Source organism: Cupressus sempervirens, chromosome 5 (genome assembly GCF_028749045.1).
Source record: "Cupressus sempervirens isolate cs-2001-9-10 chromosome 5, ASM2874904v1, whole genome shotgun sequence".
NCBI lineage: Eukaryota > Viridiplantae > Streptophyta > Pinopsida > Cupressales > Cupressaceae > Cupressus > Cupressus sempervirens.
In genome coordinates this window covers 208,323,025-208,338,569 of record NC_143122.1, presented here as the reverse complement: position 1 = coordinate 208,338,569, position 15,545 = coordinate 208,323,025, and the positions used below count along the sequence as shown (strand labels likewise).

Genomic DNA, 15,545 nt, shown 5'->3' with positions numbered 1-15,545 from the left:
ATAAAGGTGGCTATGCAGTGGAAGAGGATGGTCCGTTGAGGGAGAGGCAGCAGAGGCCATTGTGCATCTCGATGAACCCTGTCAGTTTCTGCAAGATGAATGATAGGTTGCTTGTATATTTGAAGTTGTGTTGACACGGCGTAGTTAGTTGCCCCTTAAACCAATGTTTCTTTGGCGTATCAAAGGCGTATCAAATTGAGGCAAGAACACCACATTAATCTATCCATGTAAGAGAATTTGCAATAAAATATCTAAGTTTTCAAAGAACTAAATAGATATCACAAATATTTGATCAACCAACAATGAACCCTTTATAAAAATTACTTATACCATATAACCTTCAACAATTTTATATGAAAATTGTTCTATTTAACAGATTTTAAATTCATTTACATAAATGAAACCTTATTTACATAAATGACATGGATAATAACATTTGATCATCACATAAGTGTCAATCCAAACAGAGCATTATACATTTATAAAGAGAGCTGTATGTATATATCTGCATGCACGTGTGTGAAATTGTTTACATATTAGATAAGGTTAGCCTGGCACACCTAAAATCCAACTTGCTTAATAAATTCCCACATTATGCCTCAGCAGAGCAAATATAGTTTTGCATTCCCAATGGTTCCTGGTTTTGGCTAAAATCGAAATTCAAATACAGCTCGCTTGGGAATATGTCAAGTTGATACAAATGTACGAACAACGCATTTAAGTTAATTGATATGTACAGAAAAACCAGCACAAGCTACAGTTCAAAACTGAATCTTGCTTTTGCTTCCATCTACTGAGTTGCCTTCAATAGGTGGACCTTCGTGTTACACACAATTATTGAAAATGTTATTTTCAAAAAGTTCAGTGGATCTAAATAAAAAATGAACTTCAAGAAAATATTACACATGGTGAGAATATCCTTTATATCAAGGATATTGAAAATAGAAAATGCCAAAATTAGAGAAACAGAAAACTAAATTTAAACCAGCGCCAGTCTTTTTAATTCAACAGTAGGGGAAAATGTTCACATTTCTCTGATTTCTCAAACTCAATCATGTTTTCCAACTGATAACAAATGGCAAAATATACATGTCTTACAATGCAGACTTTCCATACAAAGTATAGGGTCGCCTAGCATGTCCTATCCTTTAAGTTGCAGAAATCTCTACAAAATGTTGTGCTGATCACTGTCAAAATAAATATTTACTGTTCATGCTTATGTAAAACCATCACAGAAACATAAATCAGTAGAAACTGAATAGCTTCACAGTAGAAACTAAGATTAGCAGATGCATATGCTCACCATGAACTGTAATAAAAACACAGAATCATTGTGAGAAATTATGGGGAATTATTCCATTGAAGTGTGCCTTCTCCCAGCTAAAAGCCAGTTCTCTATTTGTGTCCATTATGATGGCCAACACTTGTCAGTGTCTTCAAAGCATCTGAGCTACCTTTTCGTAAAGCTCCTGTGGCCAATTTCTTGGCAAATAGTTTGCCACGAAGTTTGCAATCTACAAAATGTCATTGACAAAATCATTACAACAATGAGTGTCTCCCAAACGAAACCAATATCATAAAATTCTTGTTTGACACGGCATCTAAAAATCCGAAAATAGAATTATGTTGGTTTACATAATAATTTCATGAGTGGACATCAAATAATTTATAATTTTGAACCTCCAGCTCAACATATATTTACCAATTCCAATTTCATACCATGTCATGGAAACAGAGAAATTGTGGAATAAGGACCTGTTATGAACCATATATAAGGTTGACCATGTAGCATCTGGTGATACAGTAAAGATAAATTGTGCACAGAAAGATACAACTTTAGACTACTAATAAGGGAAACATGTCAAGTGTTTTATGGAACTATTGCAATCTAATAGTGTAAAATGAGATCTTAAATATCAATACAAAATATTAAAACAAACCCAACAGAGATGAAGTTATAGAAGAGACCCCTGAATACATTTTACATTTTGTGACAATTTTTGAAGAGAATTTTAATTTAACTACAATGTGAAAGAAAAGTCTTTAAATTTAAGGCCACTCTGGGGAGAAGAATTTGAATTCATGTGCCAAAAATGATCCACAAATCCAAACTACTACAGTCTACCAGTCATCACAGTTGATTTGTCTTCATATTAGCAACAAGTAAATGCCAAAAATTAAATGGGAATCAAATGCCAATAATTAAAGCACCAGGAAAACAGAATGACATTGTCAGTCCAATAATTGGACTTAGGAGTCCTGTGCACATTGTTCCTAATGTAATTGGAAAATCCCAATCTGCAGAGGAAACTCATGATTCAACCAAAACTTCCAAAAAAAACCAAAAAATCAGATTACCGTCCATGAGAGTCTGAATATGTCAACAGGATCAAAGGTACAAGCAAAATCAAAAGCTTAGGAAGCCAAAGTAAGGAGATCCTAACACCTATTTTAAAAGCTCAAGCTAAAAGCAGAATAACTTTTAAAATGTTAAGGCTGAACCAAAAAAGGAAAACACAACTTTAGATACCAATTATGCACATACTTGAGATCAGAGAATCCAAACTTGCCGTGAAGTTTTCCGAGTTAGCGAACCACGAAAGCCTTGGCGAGTTTTGCTGACTTGGCAGCTTGACTCGACAAGTTTTGCCCATAACTCACATGACTCAATGAATCAGCAAGTTATGTAGAAACTCGCAAAGTCCAAGCTGGACAACTCGCACCAGCAACCAAAAAATTTGCTATGCAAAAATAAAAAATAAAAGTTCTTTCCTATATTTTTATTGTATTTCTTTTTCATTTAAACCTAAAAGATCTTCTAATTGCTAGTCATGAGACGAAGAGATGAAGAGAGAGAGAGGAAGGAAATTGGTCTGCAACAAGCAGGGAAGAAGAGCATCAAGGAGACCACAAATCACTTTGGGGAGACCATAGGCTTGCATTGAGAGCATCAAGAAATCCATGGCAAGACCTCAAGGAGGCCATAAACTTGTTTTTGTTTACACTTCGCATTTATATGTCAGGGAACATTTGATGTCATGGATTTCAAGGTTTTTTTTTATACATTGGACAACATATATGATTATATATATCTATGTTTTCTATTTCCTTCAGCTACAACTTACATTTGTACATATGTGATGGATGTATGTTTATGTATGTGATCAAATTAGATTCTATTTGATGATGTTATAGTGTCTTTTAAGTTTTATTCAATAATGGGTGCATGAAACAAGTTATAAAACGTTAAAAATCTCTAAATTTTGAGGGTTTTTTTCATTTTGACAAGTCATGAGTCAATTCGACCTTGCCAAGTCCAAGCCCAGTCCAAGTCTGGGACCTATGCTATAGATGCACTTCAAAGAGTAACACCGAATTTCCACAAAAAAGATACAATGGCCTTGCGGTAAGCTGATTCTGAACATGGATCATTTATAAGGAGGCTTAAGAGAAGACTCCCTAAAAAGATGGCGTAATAAACACTTCTTAGATGGCTGTGCACATATCTCTCTCACACAGTACAAACAAAAGAATAGTAGTGTGATTGTGCCCTTCCCTAATGACAAAACCAGAAAGAATACCTAACTTATCCCTAAATTTTACAAATTTGAGCTGACAAAGCGATTTTGTCATTATGTCAGCAACTTGTTCATCAGTTGGACGATACTGAAGATGTACTTTGTTGCAATCCGTTAGTTGCCAGATATAGTGATGATGAATTTCAATATGTTTGGCAAGGGCATGATAAAGGATTCTTTACCACCTTGAGAACACTCCAATTGTCACAAAGAATACGTGTTGGCTCATGTTGACCAATGTGGAGATCATAAAGAACTTGGCATATCCAAACAGCTTCACATCCTGCACTGCATGCGAGGTTTTACATCTGCTTCTATAAATGATAGCACAACACTGATGTAACTTGTTTTGCCAAGAAACTGCTCTAGAATCAAGAATCAAAACATATCCAATAGTTGACTGATGATCATCCATGGAACCTGCCCAATGTGCTAATACAATATACCAATGCCAGAGGTGCACTTGATATACTTCAAAACTTGTTTTGTTGCAAGCCAGTGTTTGTTTTAGGATTTGATATGAATCAAGATAGATAGCAAACAGAAAAATAAGGTCTGGCCTGGTAGTAGTAAGATAGATCAAACTACCTTACAGCTGTCTATAAGTGGTGGATGTATGACAATGGAACCAATTGCAAACATCAGCTTAATAGGTTTTGAACCAAATACCTTAGGATAGGGTGATAGAAGATGGTTTTTAAACAAAATCCTACATATCAAAATACCATAAATGGTATTGAAATTTTAGCAGATTTGTAAAACAGTAAATGGGGTGTGAAATAATTTTCCATTAAATTATAAAGACCAGCTAGTACAAAACAAGAGAGCATCTATTTGAGCCACAATTTTAGCTATTTTTATTCAAGTAATTTTTCCTAGATTTTGTGTGTAAGCGTATAATGGAATTAAAATCATTGACGGACTTTGAGTTGACAATGAGGCATTATAGATACAAGTTTTAACCAGAAATCAAAGCACGAGGAGCATTCCCTTTCAATGGGACAGTAGTTGAGATCTATCTCGATCATTAAATAGAAAATATTGCTTCCTTCCGAAGGGAATAAGATAAGCCCACAAGACTATGGCATCACTTCTTTCAAGGTATGCATTAGTTTGTCTCATACCTATTTGACATGCATCGAATGCTACACTATATATGTCAAAAGCCTTCATGTACTGCTATAGTATTCCTTGTAGACCTTCTAAACCTCCATATATATGACAAGCCTAAATGGTACATAGTTCCCTAACTATTGCAAGGCAAGCAATATGGAGTGAGTATCACAACTAACAAAACATATATAGGAAGCCTAAATATAACCAAAACAATCCTTCATTTTGATATAAATATTGCTAGTCATTTTTTCCACACTACAAGCTGATTTTTTTCTTTTTGGTAGGAATAGTTCTGCTTCCAACTTCACAATGCCTATATGGTATTATGTACATACTTATGCTTCCAATTGGATTATAGAATTGTCATTACCCTACGCACTTCTCATTAAAACTTGATGGCCAATGTCAAATTGAAGATCCAAAATATCACACTTCATCAGCACCTAGAACTTATCCTAAATTTTGATGATCTAAACAACCACCTTGGTAAGCTTGTTGACAAATGAAATGTTAAAATTCTTTAGATTGATATCAAGCAAATAGAGTTTGTTTCAGTTTAATTTAGCTTTCTGCATTTACTTTAGGCAAATATTCTCACAAGATTCAGTTTAAAAATATCAAAAGGAATCCTTAGAATTTATAATATTGTCTATTATTTCCAACTAAATTGTGTCTCTGGATTCATATACATGGAAAGCATTACTACGAGCCTAATGCAGATGACATTATTGCTTAGTTACCAGATTCGTGCTAGACAGGCCGGATTCGCGCTTGGATCCTCAATCCTTGATGATCCAAAGCAGGATCCTTGATTCTGCTTGTGGATCCATCAAGATCTATGGCCCACAAATCCTGACTGATCCACGGGCAGAATCAAGGATCCTGCCCGGATTCTCCCTGGATCCTCAAGGATCCAAGCCACAGCCCAAGGATCCTCAAAGATCATAATTTCATTTTATAATTCAGTAAACCAATGTGAATGTGTTGATTTTCTTTATAATCATGAAAATAAATCAATTATTATGTATACTAGAGTCATAGATCCATACTAGAATCATGGATTCATACTAAGAAATGTTTTAGTTTTAGAATTATGTATATTTCTCTCATTTATGTCTGTGTGTGTATATTATATGTTTATATTTATATTATATATCTAAGTTACTGATTCGGATGCGGATTCCAAAGCCGATGTAGGCAACGAATATAGGATACAAGATTCCTTGTTTTTTTTTTTTTGGGGGGGGGGGAGGGGGATGCGGATGCGTATGGATGTTGTGTGCGTGTGTGTGTATATATACACACTACATTTATGCAAAGAAATCAAATAAGTAATTTTGGTCTTGTATTCTTACCTTCAAGATCAAAAGATGGTCTACATTGTTTCTTTCAAGTATTTTGTTTAGATACAAAACCCCTAGACAGCAGCCCAAAAGAAACCTATTGCAATTCAAAAGGAGTTGTGGAATCAGTTTTGTAAGCCATTTTTAAGCACTCACCATATAGTATTATTTGGTTGAAGTCTTCACCCACAAAGAGTTTCTCTGAGGCATCAATGTCTCATTGTTGTTCAAATCAAAGTAACGTGAATCGGAATCATATCGGAATCCGCACGGCCGAATCGAATCGTGAATCGAGGGTGAATCGTCGGTGAATCGGCAAAATTTGAAAAACCCCTTTAAATGTAAAGATTTTAACAATTTAAGACTTATTTCATGCACCCTTTATTGAATATAACTTAAAAACACTATAACATCATCAAATAGAATCTAACATACATAAACATGAAACATAAAATCCATCACATACGTAACTATGTTATCATTATGTACTAAAATGTAAATTGTATGTTAGCTGAAGTAAATAAAAATCAAATGATCATAATGATTCAAATCATAGAATCAGTAAGATGAAATCATGAAGATCTATAATACATCAAATCATAAATGTATGTATAAATCTAAGATGAAGATCCATGAAAGTTTGAAACATATGTCTATCAATGATTCAGTATCACTATCAATATATATACAGTGTAAACAAAATATAGAAACAAGGCTCCAGCTCAAGCCTCATCATCCTCATCATCATCCTCTAGCTCTGCTGCAGCCTCAACCTCAGCCTCTGAGTATCCAGTTTGCCTATGAGAAAGGCGTGTAGGGTAGGTCATAGAGGACCACCGACCCATGTCCCCTGCATGGGCAATGGGCTCACGAATAACGTCGCTAGGGCCTGCGTTTGTGCTTGCGCGTGTGCGTCTACCAATGTTTGAACGTGCTCTAGCTACCTCCTCTGCCCTGGCCACAGCCTCAGCCTCTACATCCACCTGATCAACCCATGCACAGTCTTCCTCAGTGAAGACTAGGTCCACGGTCTCTGTGATCCACTCTGATTCTAGATCAATCTCCTCCAGAATGATCGGAGAGGAGTCAGCACACAAAATCTGTCTGATCCTAACACGAAGGTTGTAATGAACAAAGACAAGATCATTCAACCTCTGCACTGTCAACCTGTTCCTCCTCTTCCAGTGGATGTGCTCGAACATGGACCAACTGCACTCACATCCAGAAGCGCTGCTCGGCTGACTCAGAATGCGGATGGCAATTTTTTGAAGGTTTGGGGTTGTGGCCTCAAACATTTGCCACCATCTATCTGAAATAAGGAAAAAACAAAAACAATTAGTCTCATTTACAAATTACAACTCTAAAATTAATGCATTATACAATCAACTTTAAGTTTAGAATCTAGATTCATGAACATTGAATATATTATTTAATTTTTACCTGGCTGTAGTGTTGTCTGAGCATTTATGGCCATCCTGCCAGAGAAAAGTGGCCCCTCCTTATTGTTGAACTGGTCTAGCTCAACAATCGCAGCAACGCTATTTTCATCGCTACTCAATCTCTGAATCACTGTGTATAAGCCAATGAGAACCTCCGCATCCGCCTTGAACTCAGGATGGAAACGAAATGCCGGATTCAGATAGTAAGTTGTTGTGTGGATGGGTCGATGGAGCTGATTCTGCCATCTCCTATCGATGATGTCCCAAATAGGGCCATACCTCTCCTACACTCTTGCATATTGGGCTCCGATGGCCTCCTTGGCCCTATCCATGCCCTCATAAATGTAGCCCATAGAGGGCTTCTCCCCATCAGCAGTTCGTAGCAAAGCTACAAGGGGCTCAGTGACCTACATATAAAGTAAAACAAAAAATTTGAGTCGAAACTTAAATATAAAATAATATAACTTAAGTAAAAGCAAAATACTAAATGTTAAATTGCAATAAATTTACCTTAAGGATTTCTCTAGCGGGTTTCCAAAAACCATCCTCATCAAATATGCAATCCGCCACATCTAACCCTACAATGGTCATAGCATAGGAAGAGCAAATCCACTCCTGCCCAACAAACATGCTCCTCAATCCATCCCTTGATGTCAACAAGGACCGCAAGGTGATGAAATTCGAGGCAAACCTCGTGATACCTGGGCGAGCTAACTCCTTGCCTTTTGTGTACTTCCTCATTGTGCTAAGGACAAATGCATGATTATAAATGAATTTGCATATGTTTTTTTCCCTTTCCACACATGACTTGACAAACTCAAGTTTGCCAATTTCCTCCAACATGAGGTCAATGCAGTGTGGCACACAAGGGGACCAAAATATGGTGGGGTGCCTCTCCATCAAAAGTTTACCTACAACAATTTTAAGTCAATTAGAAACTCAAATTTCAAAATTCAAATAAATTTATTTTCAAAACTTGAAAAGTTAAAAGTTTACCTGCTGCAACATAATTTGTTGCATTATTCGTCACCACCTGGATCACATTTTGTTCCCCCACCTCTGCTATAACTTCCTCAATAGCCTCACATAAATATGTGGCATTTTTCACATGTGCGGAAGCATCAATGGATTTTATGAACATGGTATATCCTACAAGTAACAAAACAACGAATTATAATATTAAATGGATCATTAACGAATTAGCATTCAACAAACCAAAATTTACAATTATGTATGTAGGAAAGTAGAATGATCAATCACCTCCACAGGATACAAGAAAATTGAGGAGTGTTCTATTCCTCCTATTGGTCCAACCATTAGTCATGATGGTGCAACCCTTTGCAATCCATTCCTTTCGGTTCTCCTCGAGGTCAACCCTCATGTCCTCTACCATCTCATCCAGGAGGTATTCGCTCAACTCAGCCTCAGTTGGGGCTTTAAACCCCGGACCACAAATAGCAACCGCATCTATCATATTCTATCAATAAGAAGCCCTGTCACAAATAAAAGTTTAGATGTCAAAGACTCAAATTATAAAACAAGTAGATATAATTAAAGTTTTACTTTTACTTTTAATTTTAACTTTAAAGAAAACAAAGAAAAAAGAATCAATTACCTGGCTGCAATAAATGGAATGTTGCAAAAGTACCAAAATTTGCATATCTCCTTTCTAGCAGCATCATGAATCTCCTTGTTCAAACCCATGCCCTCAAGCGTGGGTTGGGAACCAGGAGTAGTGCGGGGCACAAAGTAACTATCCATTTTGTTTTTCCGCACTCTAGGCTGCAATAGGTTGGTGTGGGACTCTGTCTCAGTATGTGACCGACTAGCACTAGCACTAGCACGAGCAGAAGAACTAGGATAAAAAGGAAGCCTAGAAGAACCCTCTCCAACACAACCTACGGATGCGGAAGCTGATGCAGATGCAGAGGTGGATGCGGCTGCGGATGCGGGAACATGGGAGCCAATACCCCTTAACCCTTCAACTTGCATTTTCCTATTTGCTTTGTCTTTTTCAATTTTTTCTAATGCCATTAAGCAAGTGCGTTTTGCCTCAGGAGTTTGGTGAGTGCAAACTGTAACATCGTGTCCAGGTATAGCAGCAATGTGGAATTTCAATCTATAAATACCCCCGAAAGTTATTTTTTCTTTACAAAACATGCATTTTGTTTGATATTTGGTTCTTCCAGGAAACTTTTCATTATATTTCCAACATTCATCTTTTTTACCCATTGGAATTTGCGAAAAATGAGAGCAAAGGTTGCTGCAATAAAAAAAATTATGTAAAATATCAAAGTTTGAAGCTAATAAAAATTAAAAAACAACAAACCCTAGCTTGCAACTTAGTAAAAATAAAGAACATTCAAGATTTACACTAAAATTCTTGAAAACTATAGAAATTTAACAAAAAACGCATAATACACTAAAAATTTAACAAAAAATGCATAATACACTAACATGCAAGAAAAAAATAAGCACTGACATCTTGCAAATGAGTTGAGGAGTGTTGATATTGGCTCCTTAATGCTCCCAAAGCAATTGATGGGCTCCCCAAATGGCCTATTGATCTCTTTGGTGCTCTTCCTTCTTGCCGGTTGGAAACCTATGGCTTTTCTTTTCTCTTCTTATCTCTCACTTTTCCTCTCTTCTACTCATGCTTAACAAATAGAAGGCCCTTTAGGGTTATAACAAAAAGAATAGGTCAAAAACAAAGTGAAAAAAACAAGTGATTTTTTTTAAAATTTCAACTTCCCTTTTTACATGCCGCGGGCGATTCATACTCGATTTTTACAAGCGATTTTGGCGATTTTTACATGAATTGCCTGAATCGGCGATTCAAGCGATTCATGGCCCAGAAATCGCCGATACTGATACACGATGCAAAAAAAATCGCACATCATGAATCTGGTCGCGGAATCGCCGATTCAGGCGATTTTTGGGCAATTCTCGTTACTATGGTTCAAATCTATCATATCGCTCTTATCTTTCATTACATTTGTTTAATTATTTTACTCATTTTACTCATGATTTAAACCTAATAGAACCACGCCACATGCTAAAAAAATATTTTAAAAAGTTTGTCTTTCTTTTCTAGGCGAGGAAGCCTGTGGATGCTCCCAGGTGCCCTGTGGGTGCCATCCGGATGCCACTCTGTCCAGGTACCTGTGAGTGGCATCCGGATGGCACCCACAGTGCACCCATCCGCCTCCAGCACCCGTCCGCATCAGCTTATGCATCTAGTCTCTAGGAGGCCGAATCAGTAACTTAGTTATATATATTATATATACACATGAATCCTCCCCAAATCATAATTGGGGAAAAAAGTTGCCGAATCCACGGATCAGATTCATGTGCTTGAATCGGATTCATTTCACGAATCAGCAACAAAGCATTATTGTGGAACACTGAGGGAAAAGCAACACCTCTCTTAACCATTTTATGTAATGCCCTTAACATCAAAGGCAAAATCATACCAAAGAGTGTCTCTCTATTTTAATGTTGTTAAAATGTATTAGATATATATGTCCATTCAAGATCACCTACTCGCAATTTATCTCAGCAACCATATGAATCTAACATATCTTTGATGGTGAACCATTTCCCAACAATTAGTATTATGATAAAAATCAAGGAAAACTCCCTATTTAATAGCACATTTGAGCGGTTAGGGTTTCGTAACAAGTTGGTTGATAGTAAGTGCATTTCCTGGGTGATACTTTTCATGTTGTAATTCATAATTGATTAAATTGCAAGTTTTGGGTGGCAAGTCATTTCGATCAAAGATTTTTTTGTGAATTATGAAAATCGCGTTCCTTTTTTTGAGGATTTATACTTCTATGTTTTTAACATCATGCTCTAGTTGTCCTTGTATTGTATAGGTATGTACAATTATTTAACTAAGTTCCAACTATGCAGATACGAGTTTCCACAACAATGACTAACGTGGAGACTATCGGCTGGGTAAATGTGTTATGCTGAAAATCCCACTCTCAAATCGAGTTGCAAAATGAGCACTATGTAGCCCTATGAATCCTTGATCTGAACCAATGTTAATTCTAGATTTTTGTGTTGTAAAAACCCAAAAAACATTGAAATCCACAGTACCAATAATGACAAAAGATTGAGAAGTTGGCTGCCGCGTAGCTTATTTGTTACCAAATTTGTTTGTGCTACGTGGGCTGCATGGTAGAGGACCACAATATGAATGACAATCCAATTTAAGCATGCATGCAAGTGAATCTGTCCAAAATTCACAACAAGATGGAGCATTTGACATGTCAATGCTAACTTCTGTAAAGGATCAAGAAAACGGCAATCAACTGCTCATGCAGAAATTGCAACAATGAAGAATACCAAGTGCAAGTCATTTGCTAAGACATGAAAGAGGGACTAAAGAAAGTCATGACAAAATGCTCCAACAAGGAGAGGACAAGGAATGTAGAGGACAGAATGGACGCCACTATCAACATAGCCAGGATCCCAAACATAGACAATGTTATAACAGTTGCAATTCTGAAGATTTTTTCCGCAACTACAAAAGATCACTATACTGCATGGATGGTTACCAATCAAATGAAAGATTGAATGGCCTTTATTGAGGTCACAAATAAAGGGTAGGAATAAAAGTGGTTGATTATGATACCGCATGCAAGGCACACACAAGAGACGGACATGATTACATATGCAAGGGAATATAAATCTGTGCTCTAACATGGAACGTGTCATTGATCAATGTTACAACTCACTCAAGGGCACAAATAGGATCTGGTACACTATAAAGTTATATTTAAAGGCTAATGACCAGTGCATGGCAAACACTACCCCACATGCAAGTATGCACCCTAACCCCAAGAAACAAAAGATTACAAATATGATGAATCTTCAGGCAATCTTGGAAGAAACACAAAGGTAGAAATTTCAGGAGTACTAGCAGTAGACACTGCTGGAAGGCAAAGAGATCATGTTAAGCTACCCCACATGCAAGTGTGCAACCTAACCCCAAGAAACAAAAAGTCTACAAATATGATGAATCTTCAGGCAATGTTGGAACAAACATAAAAGTAGAAATTTCAGGAGTAATTGTAGTAGACATCAATGGAAAGCAAAGAGATCAAATTAACCATCCAATAAAACATTTGGCTCTCTTCACACAAAGAATTTCTCCAAAAGCTCAAAGATTGATTGAATGACAATGCCGAGAATGGATTTAGGACAGAAGACAATCTAGAATCACATGTGATGGTGATTACAGAAAGCTGATTATAGACACCACTGTCAATGGATGAGATAAATGTTATATTTAGTGGATAGCAAAATAGAGATGAATGTTCTAATGAACAATACCTGGAGAAATATGCATAGACCACACCTTAGATCATCCCTACATGTACAAAACAAGGTACATGACCAACCTCTCATGATTCTATGGGAAACCAAAGCAATCATGACTTGCACAAAGTTTTTGTCATATTTTTAGGGGTCTAATGAATAACTAGTACTCATGAAAGATGCATTAATATAGATTAAGTTAAAACTAAGCTGCTCAACCAAAAAAGCTCATATCACAGAACCTGATGCATTGTAGAGGTACCACATTCATAAGAAACAAACATCAAAAGATCTAGGAGGTTGTATTTAAATAAGAAACAAACAAACAACACTTACTGAAGGTTTTATCAGTGGGTACCAAGCTAAGAGGGTTTGAATGTGGAAAAAATGAGATGATTATGGATAAGCACACTTGAGCTGAAACCATATGGGATCAATGAAATCCTGACTTATAATGCTTCCCACATTATGAGCATCTACAAGATACAAGAAGTGCCAGGAGGAAAATTCATGCTCATTAAAGATTAACCACTACTTGTGAGAAATGGGTCAATGTGGATTTTACTTGATGCACAGAAGTACCACTGGATGTAATCTCTAACTTAGAATAGGATACTATATTGAAGTTCACTGTTATAAATACTGCATTAGTCAAAACAGAATGAGCTAAAGATTCCGTGTTTTTCTAGAAAATGTCTGAGAAATAACATTTTAATTTAGAAATTCATATCTACACTTAAGAATGGTAATTTCCCTGCATTGTTAAGAATCCATAAGCTATAAAATTAAAAAAGAATAGACATGATAAGTGAAATGCTTGGAATCGGAATATTGCAGATAGTTCTTACTTTTCTCCTCAAAACACGAACAGTCCCATCTGTATCTGTTACATTATCCAGGCATGTGAGAGCAACCTTAAGGAGATCTGGAATACATGATTGAACTGGTGGCGAGAGGTTTTGAAATGCATCTGCAGTAATGTCAGGGGATCTTGAATCCAATGGAAGAAAAGACAGATTGGTTAGTTCCCTTAGAGATTCACCATACCGACCACTTCTTGCAAATTTGTGAACAGCTAAAATAGCCTCAAGTTGCCGCAATGTTGTTTGTTGCTCTGCAATTTGGTCCCTTTCTTGGGCACTGCCATTCAAAAATCAGACATTACAGTGAAGCTGAATACGGGATCATACTTATGTTTCAATAGCAGAGGGAGACTTCAGAAAATTAAATCCCCATAAGAAATATCAACACACTCAGTTTAACTGGTTGAGATGCAATAATCATTGGGAAACTATTAAATGCATGACCCAGAATTAGAAACATTATGAAGTCTTTTATTAAAGATTTAAAACATATATATGCTAAACATATCACAAAACTGAAACCATTGTGCTGATTTACTTCTAATGTACAAAACATGAAGTAGGGTTTCACTCAGATACCATTTTAAACATGCATAAGGCATTGTCTAGTGTATTGTGCAGCTATGAAGCATAAATAATAAATAGAATACAGTACAAAAGACTAATGTTCTGAAGGGTTCGATCTTGATACTCATTGAGAAACACAGATGAGGGATCATTCTTTCAACCACTACAGGTGTGTCAAAAATAGAAATTGAACTGGCCCAAGCTCAACATGAATCAAATAAAAGATGGCCAATAAACTCATCCACAATTTCATGCCAAAAATCACCATCCCTGTGAATAAAGAATAAAAATGTAAAGAACCAGATTAGGGCCTTTATGGAACAAAGTATGAACTTTCATCTGAATACTTTTAAGTTTTGGGGTTCTACCCATTCCCAAAAGGATATAAGCTTCAACAATCGATAAGTAAAAAAAAGTTGTGGAAAAATGAGGATTGAAGATATGCACATTTTGCCATGCTCTTTAAAACAGTGAAGACCAACAATCCATGGACTCTGGTCTACGGATAGAAGTGTACTTTTATTGGAAAATTGGAGAAAAAAGATTTAAACTTGAAACTGTTGATGATCAATCCTTTATCAAGCCATTCTTGGTAAAACTATTCACAAATTCTAACAAAATTTTGTGACTATAGGAAATTGTAGTAAGATTCTGATCCGACCATCTGCCAAAACCACACCGTACACAATGCAAATTTTGATCTAGTGTCTGGTCACAATAATACACGCAAGCATCTTCAACTCCTGGGTCGCACTTATAGCAAAGTCATCAGGTTGTATGTTCCAATTAAAGTGGTTTTCGAAAAAAATTTAATAAGCCTTGAGATAGAAAATTAATGATAATAATAAGGCCAATTTCTCAAAGTTCCCACGAGATGGTAAAAGAAATTGTAGAACATGCTGTAAATTAGAGACATGCCTCTCCTTGTACAGCATTTGGGATCCCCCCCAACTTGAAGCCAAGAAGCAAAACAGAACTGATTGGTGGGAAACCATGGTACTGGTTATAGAAAATGTCCGTGCTGGACAAATCAATGGTTAATAACTTAATAGCAATCCAATCATCACTCAAAATTTTGTATGTACACTAAATTCAGTCTTGATCAAAATATTCTACATTATTCCATGCATACTTCAAAAATATCTTTGCTAAAAAATTATTTGTTGTCATGAGAAAGATCTTAATGCCAAAAGAAATTGTAGAACATGCTGCAAATTAGAGCCATGCCTCTCCTTGTGCAGTATTTGGGAACCCCCAACTTGAAGCCAAGAAGCAAAACAGAACTGATTGGTGTGAAACCATGGTACTGAT

At 36.3% G+C, this 15,545-nt stretch overlaps 3 protein-coding genes across 6 annotated transcripts in view; all 3 read right to left on the bottom strand.

The window, feature by feature from the left end:
• Window positions 1-974: 974 nt before the first annotated feature.
• LOC149555147 (nuclear pore complex protein NUP93A-like) overlaps window positions 975-15,545 on the bottom strand; it is a 160,301-nt gene continuing 145,730 nt past the window's right edge. For 2 of the 4 annotated variants that reach the window (XR_016364460.1, XR_016364461.1), the window contains exons 15-17: window positions 13,653-13,944; window positions 1,304-1,514; window positions 975-1,187 (exon numbers count right to left, since the gene is read on the bottom strand). Coding sequence is in view for 2 of the 4 variants with exons in the window: in XM_089829183.1 (XP_089685309.1) it covers window positions 1,437-1,514; window positions 13,653-13,944 (370 nt within the window). In the remaining 2 variants the exon portion in view is untranslated. Of the gene's footprint in view, window positions 1,515-13,652; window positions 13,945-15,545 lie in introns of all 4 variants that reach the window. The other 2 variants (XM_089829183.1, XM_089829184.1) reach the window with 1 other exon arrangement.
• On the bottom strand, window positions 6,626-7,749 carry LOC149555150 (uncharacterized). The gene is made up of 2 exons (XM_089829186.1): window positions 7,478-7,749; window positions 6,626-7,346 (listed from the first exon to the last, which is right to left on the bottom strand). The coding sequence occupies exons 1-2, from the start codon at window positions 7,509-7,511 to the stop codon at window positions 6,760-6,762; spliced, it is 621 nt and encodes a 206-aa protein (XP_089685312.1). The 5' UTR covers window positions 7,512-7,749; the 3' UTR covers window positions 6,626-6,759.
• LOC149555149 (uncharacterized) lies at window positions 7,629-9,011 on the bottom strand. The gene is made up of 4 exons (XM_089829185.1): window positions 8,737-9,011; window positions 8,473-8,625; window positions 7,987-8,387; window positions 7,629-7,883 (listed from the first exon to the last, which is right to left on the bottom strand). Exons 1-4 carry the CDS (start codon window positions 8,948-8,950, stop codon window positions 7,761-7,763), a joined length of 891 nt encoding a protein of 296 aa, XP_089685311.1. The 5' UTR covers window positions 8,951-9,011; the 3' UTR covers window positions 7,629-7,760.

Excerpts from the sequence above, each read along its gene's own strand:
- LOC149555150 (XM_089829186.1), bottom strand. The coding sequence starts at position 7,511 with ATGGCCATAAATGCTCAGACAACACTACAGCCAG. Across the intron at positions 7,347-7,477 it reads TCAGACAACACTACAGCCAG|ATAGATGGTGGCAAATGTTT; the intron begins GTAAAAATTAAA and ends TCCTTATTTCAG.
- LOC149555149 (XM_089829185.1), bottom strand. The coding sequence starts at position 8,950 with ATGATAGATGCGGTTGCTATTTGTGGTCCGGGGTTTAAAGCCCCAACT. Across the intron at positions 8,626-8,736 it reads TTTTCTTGTATCCTGTGGAG|GATATACCATGTTCATAAAA; the intron begins GTGATTGATCAT and ends TGTTACTTGTAG. Across the intron at positions 7,884-7,986 it reads CCGCTAGAGAAATCCTTAAG|GTCACTGAGCCCCTTGTAGC; the intron begins GTAAATTTATTG and ends CTTTATATGTAG.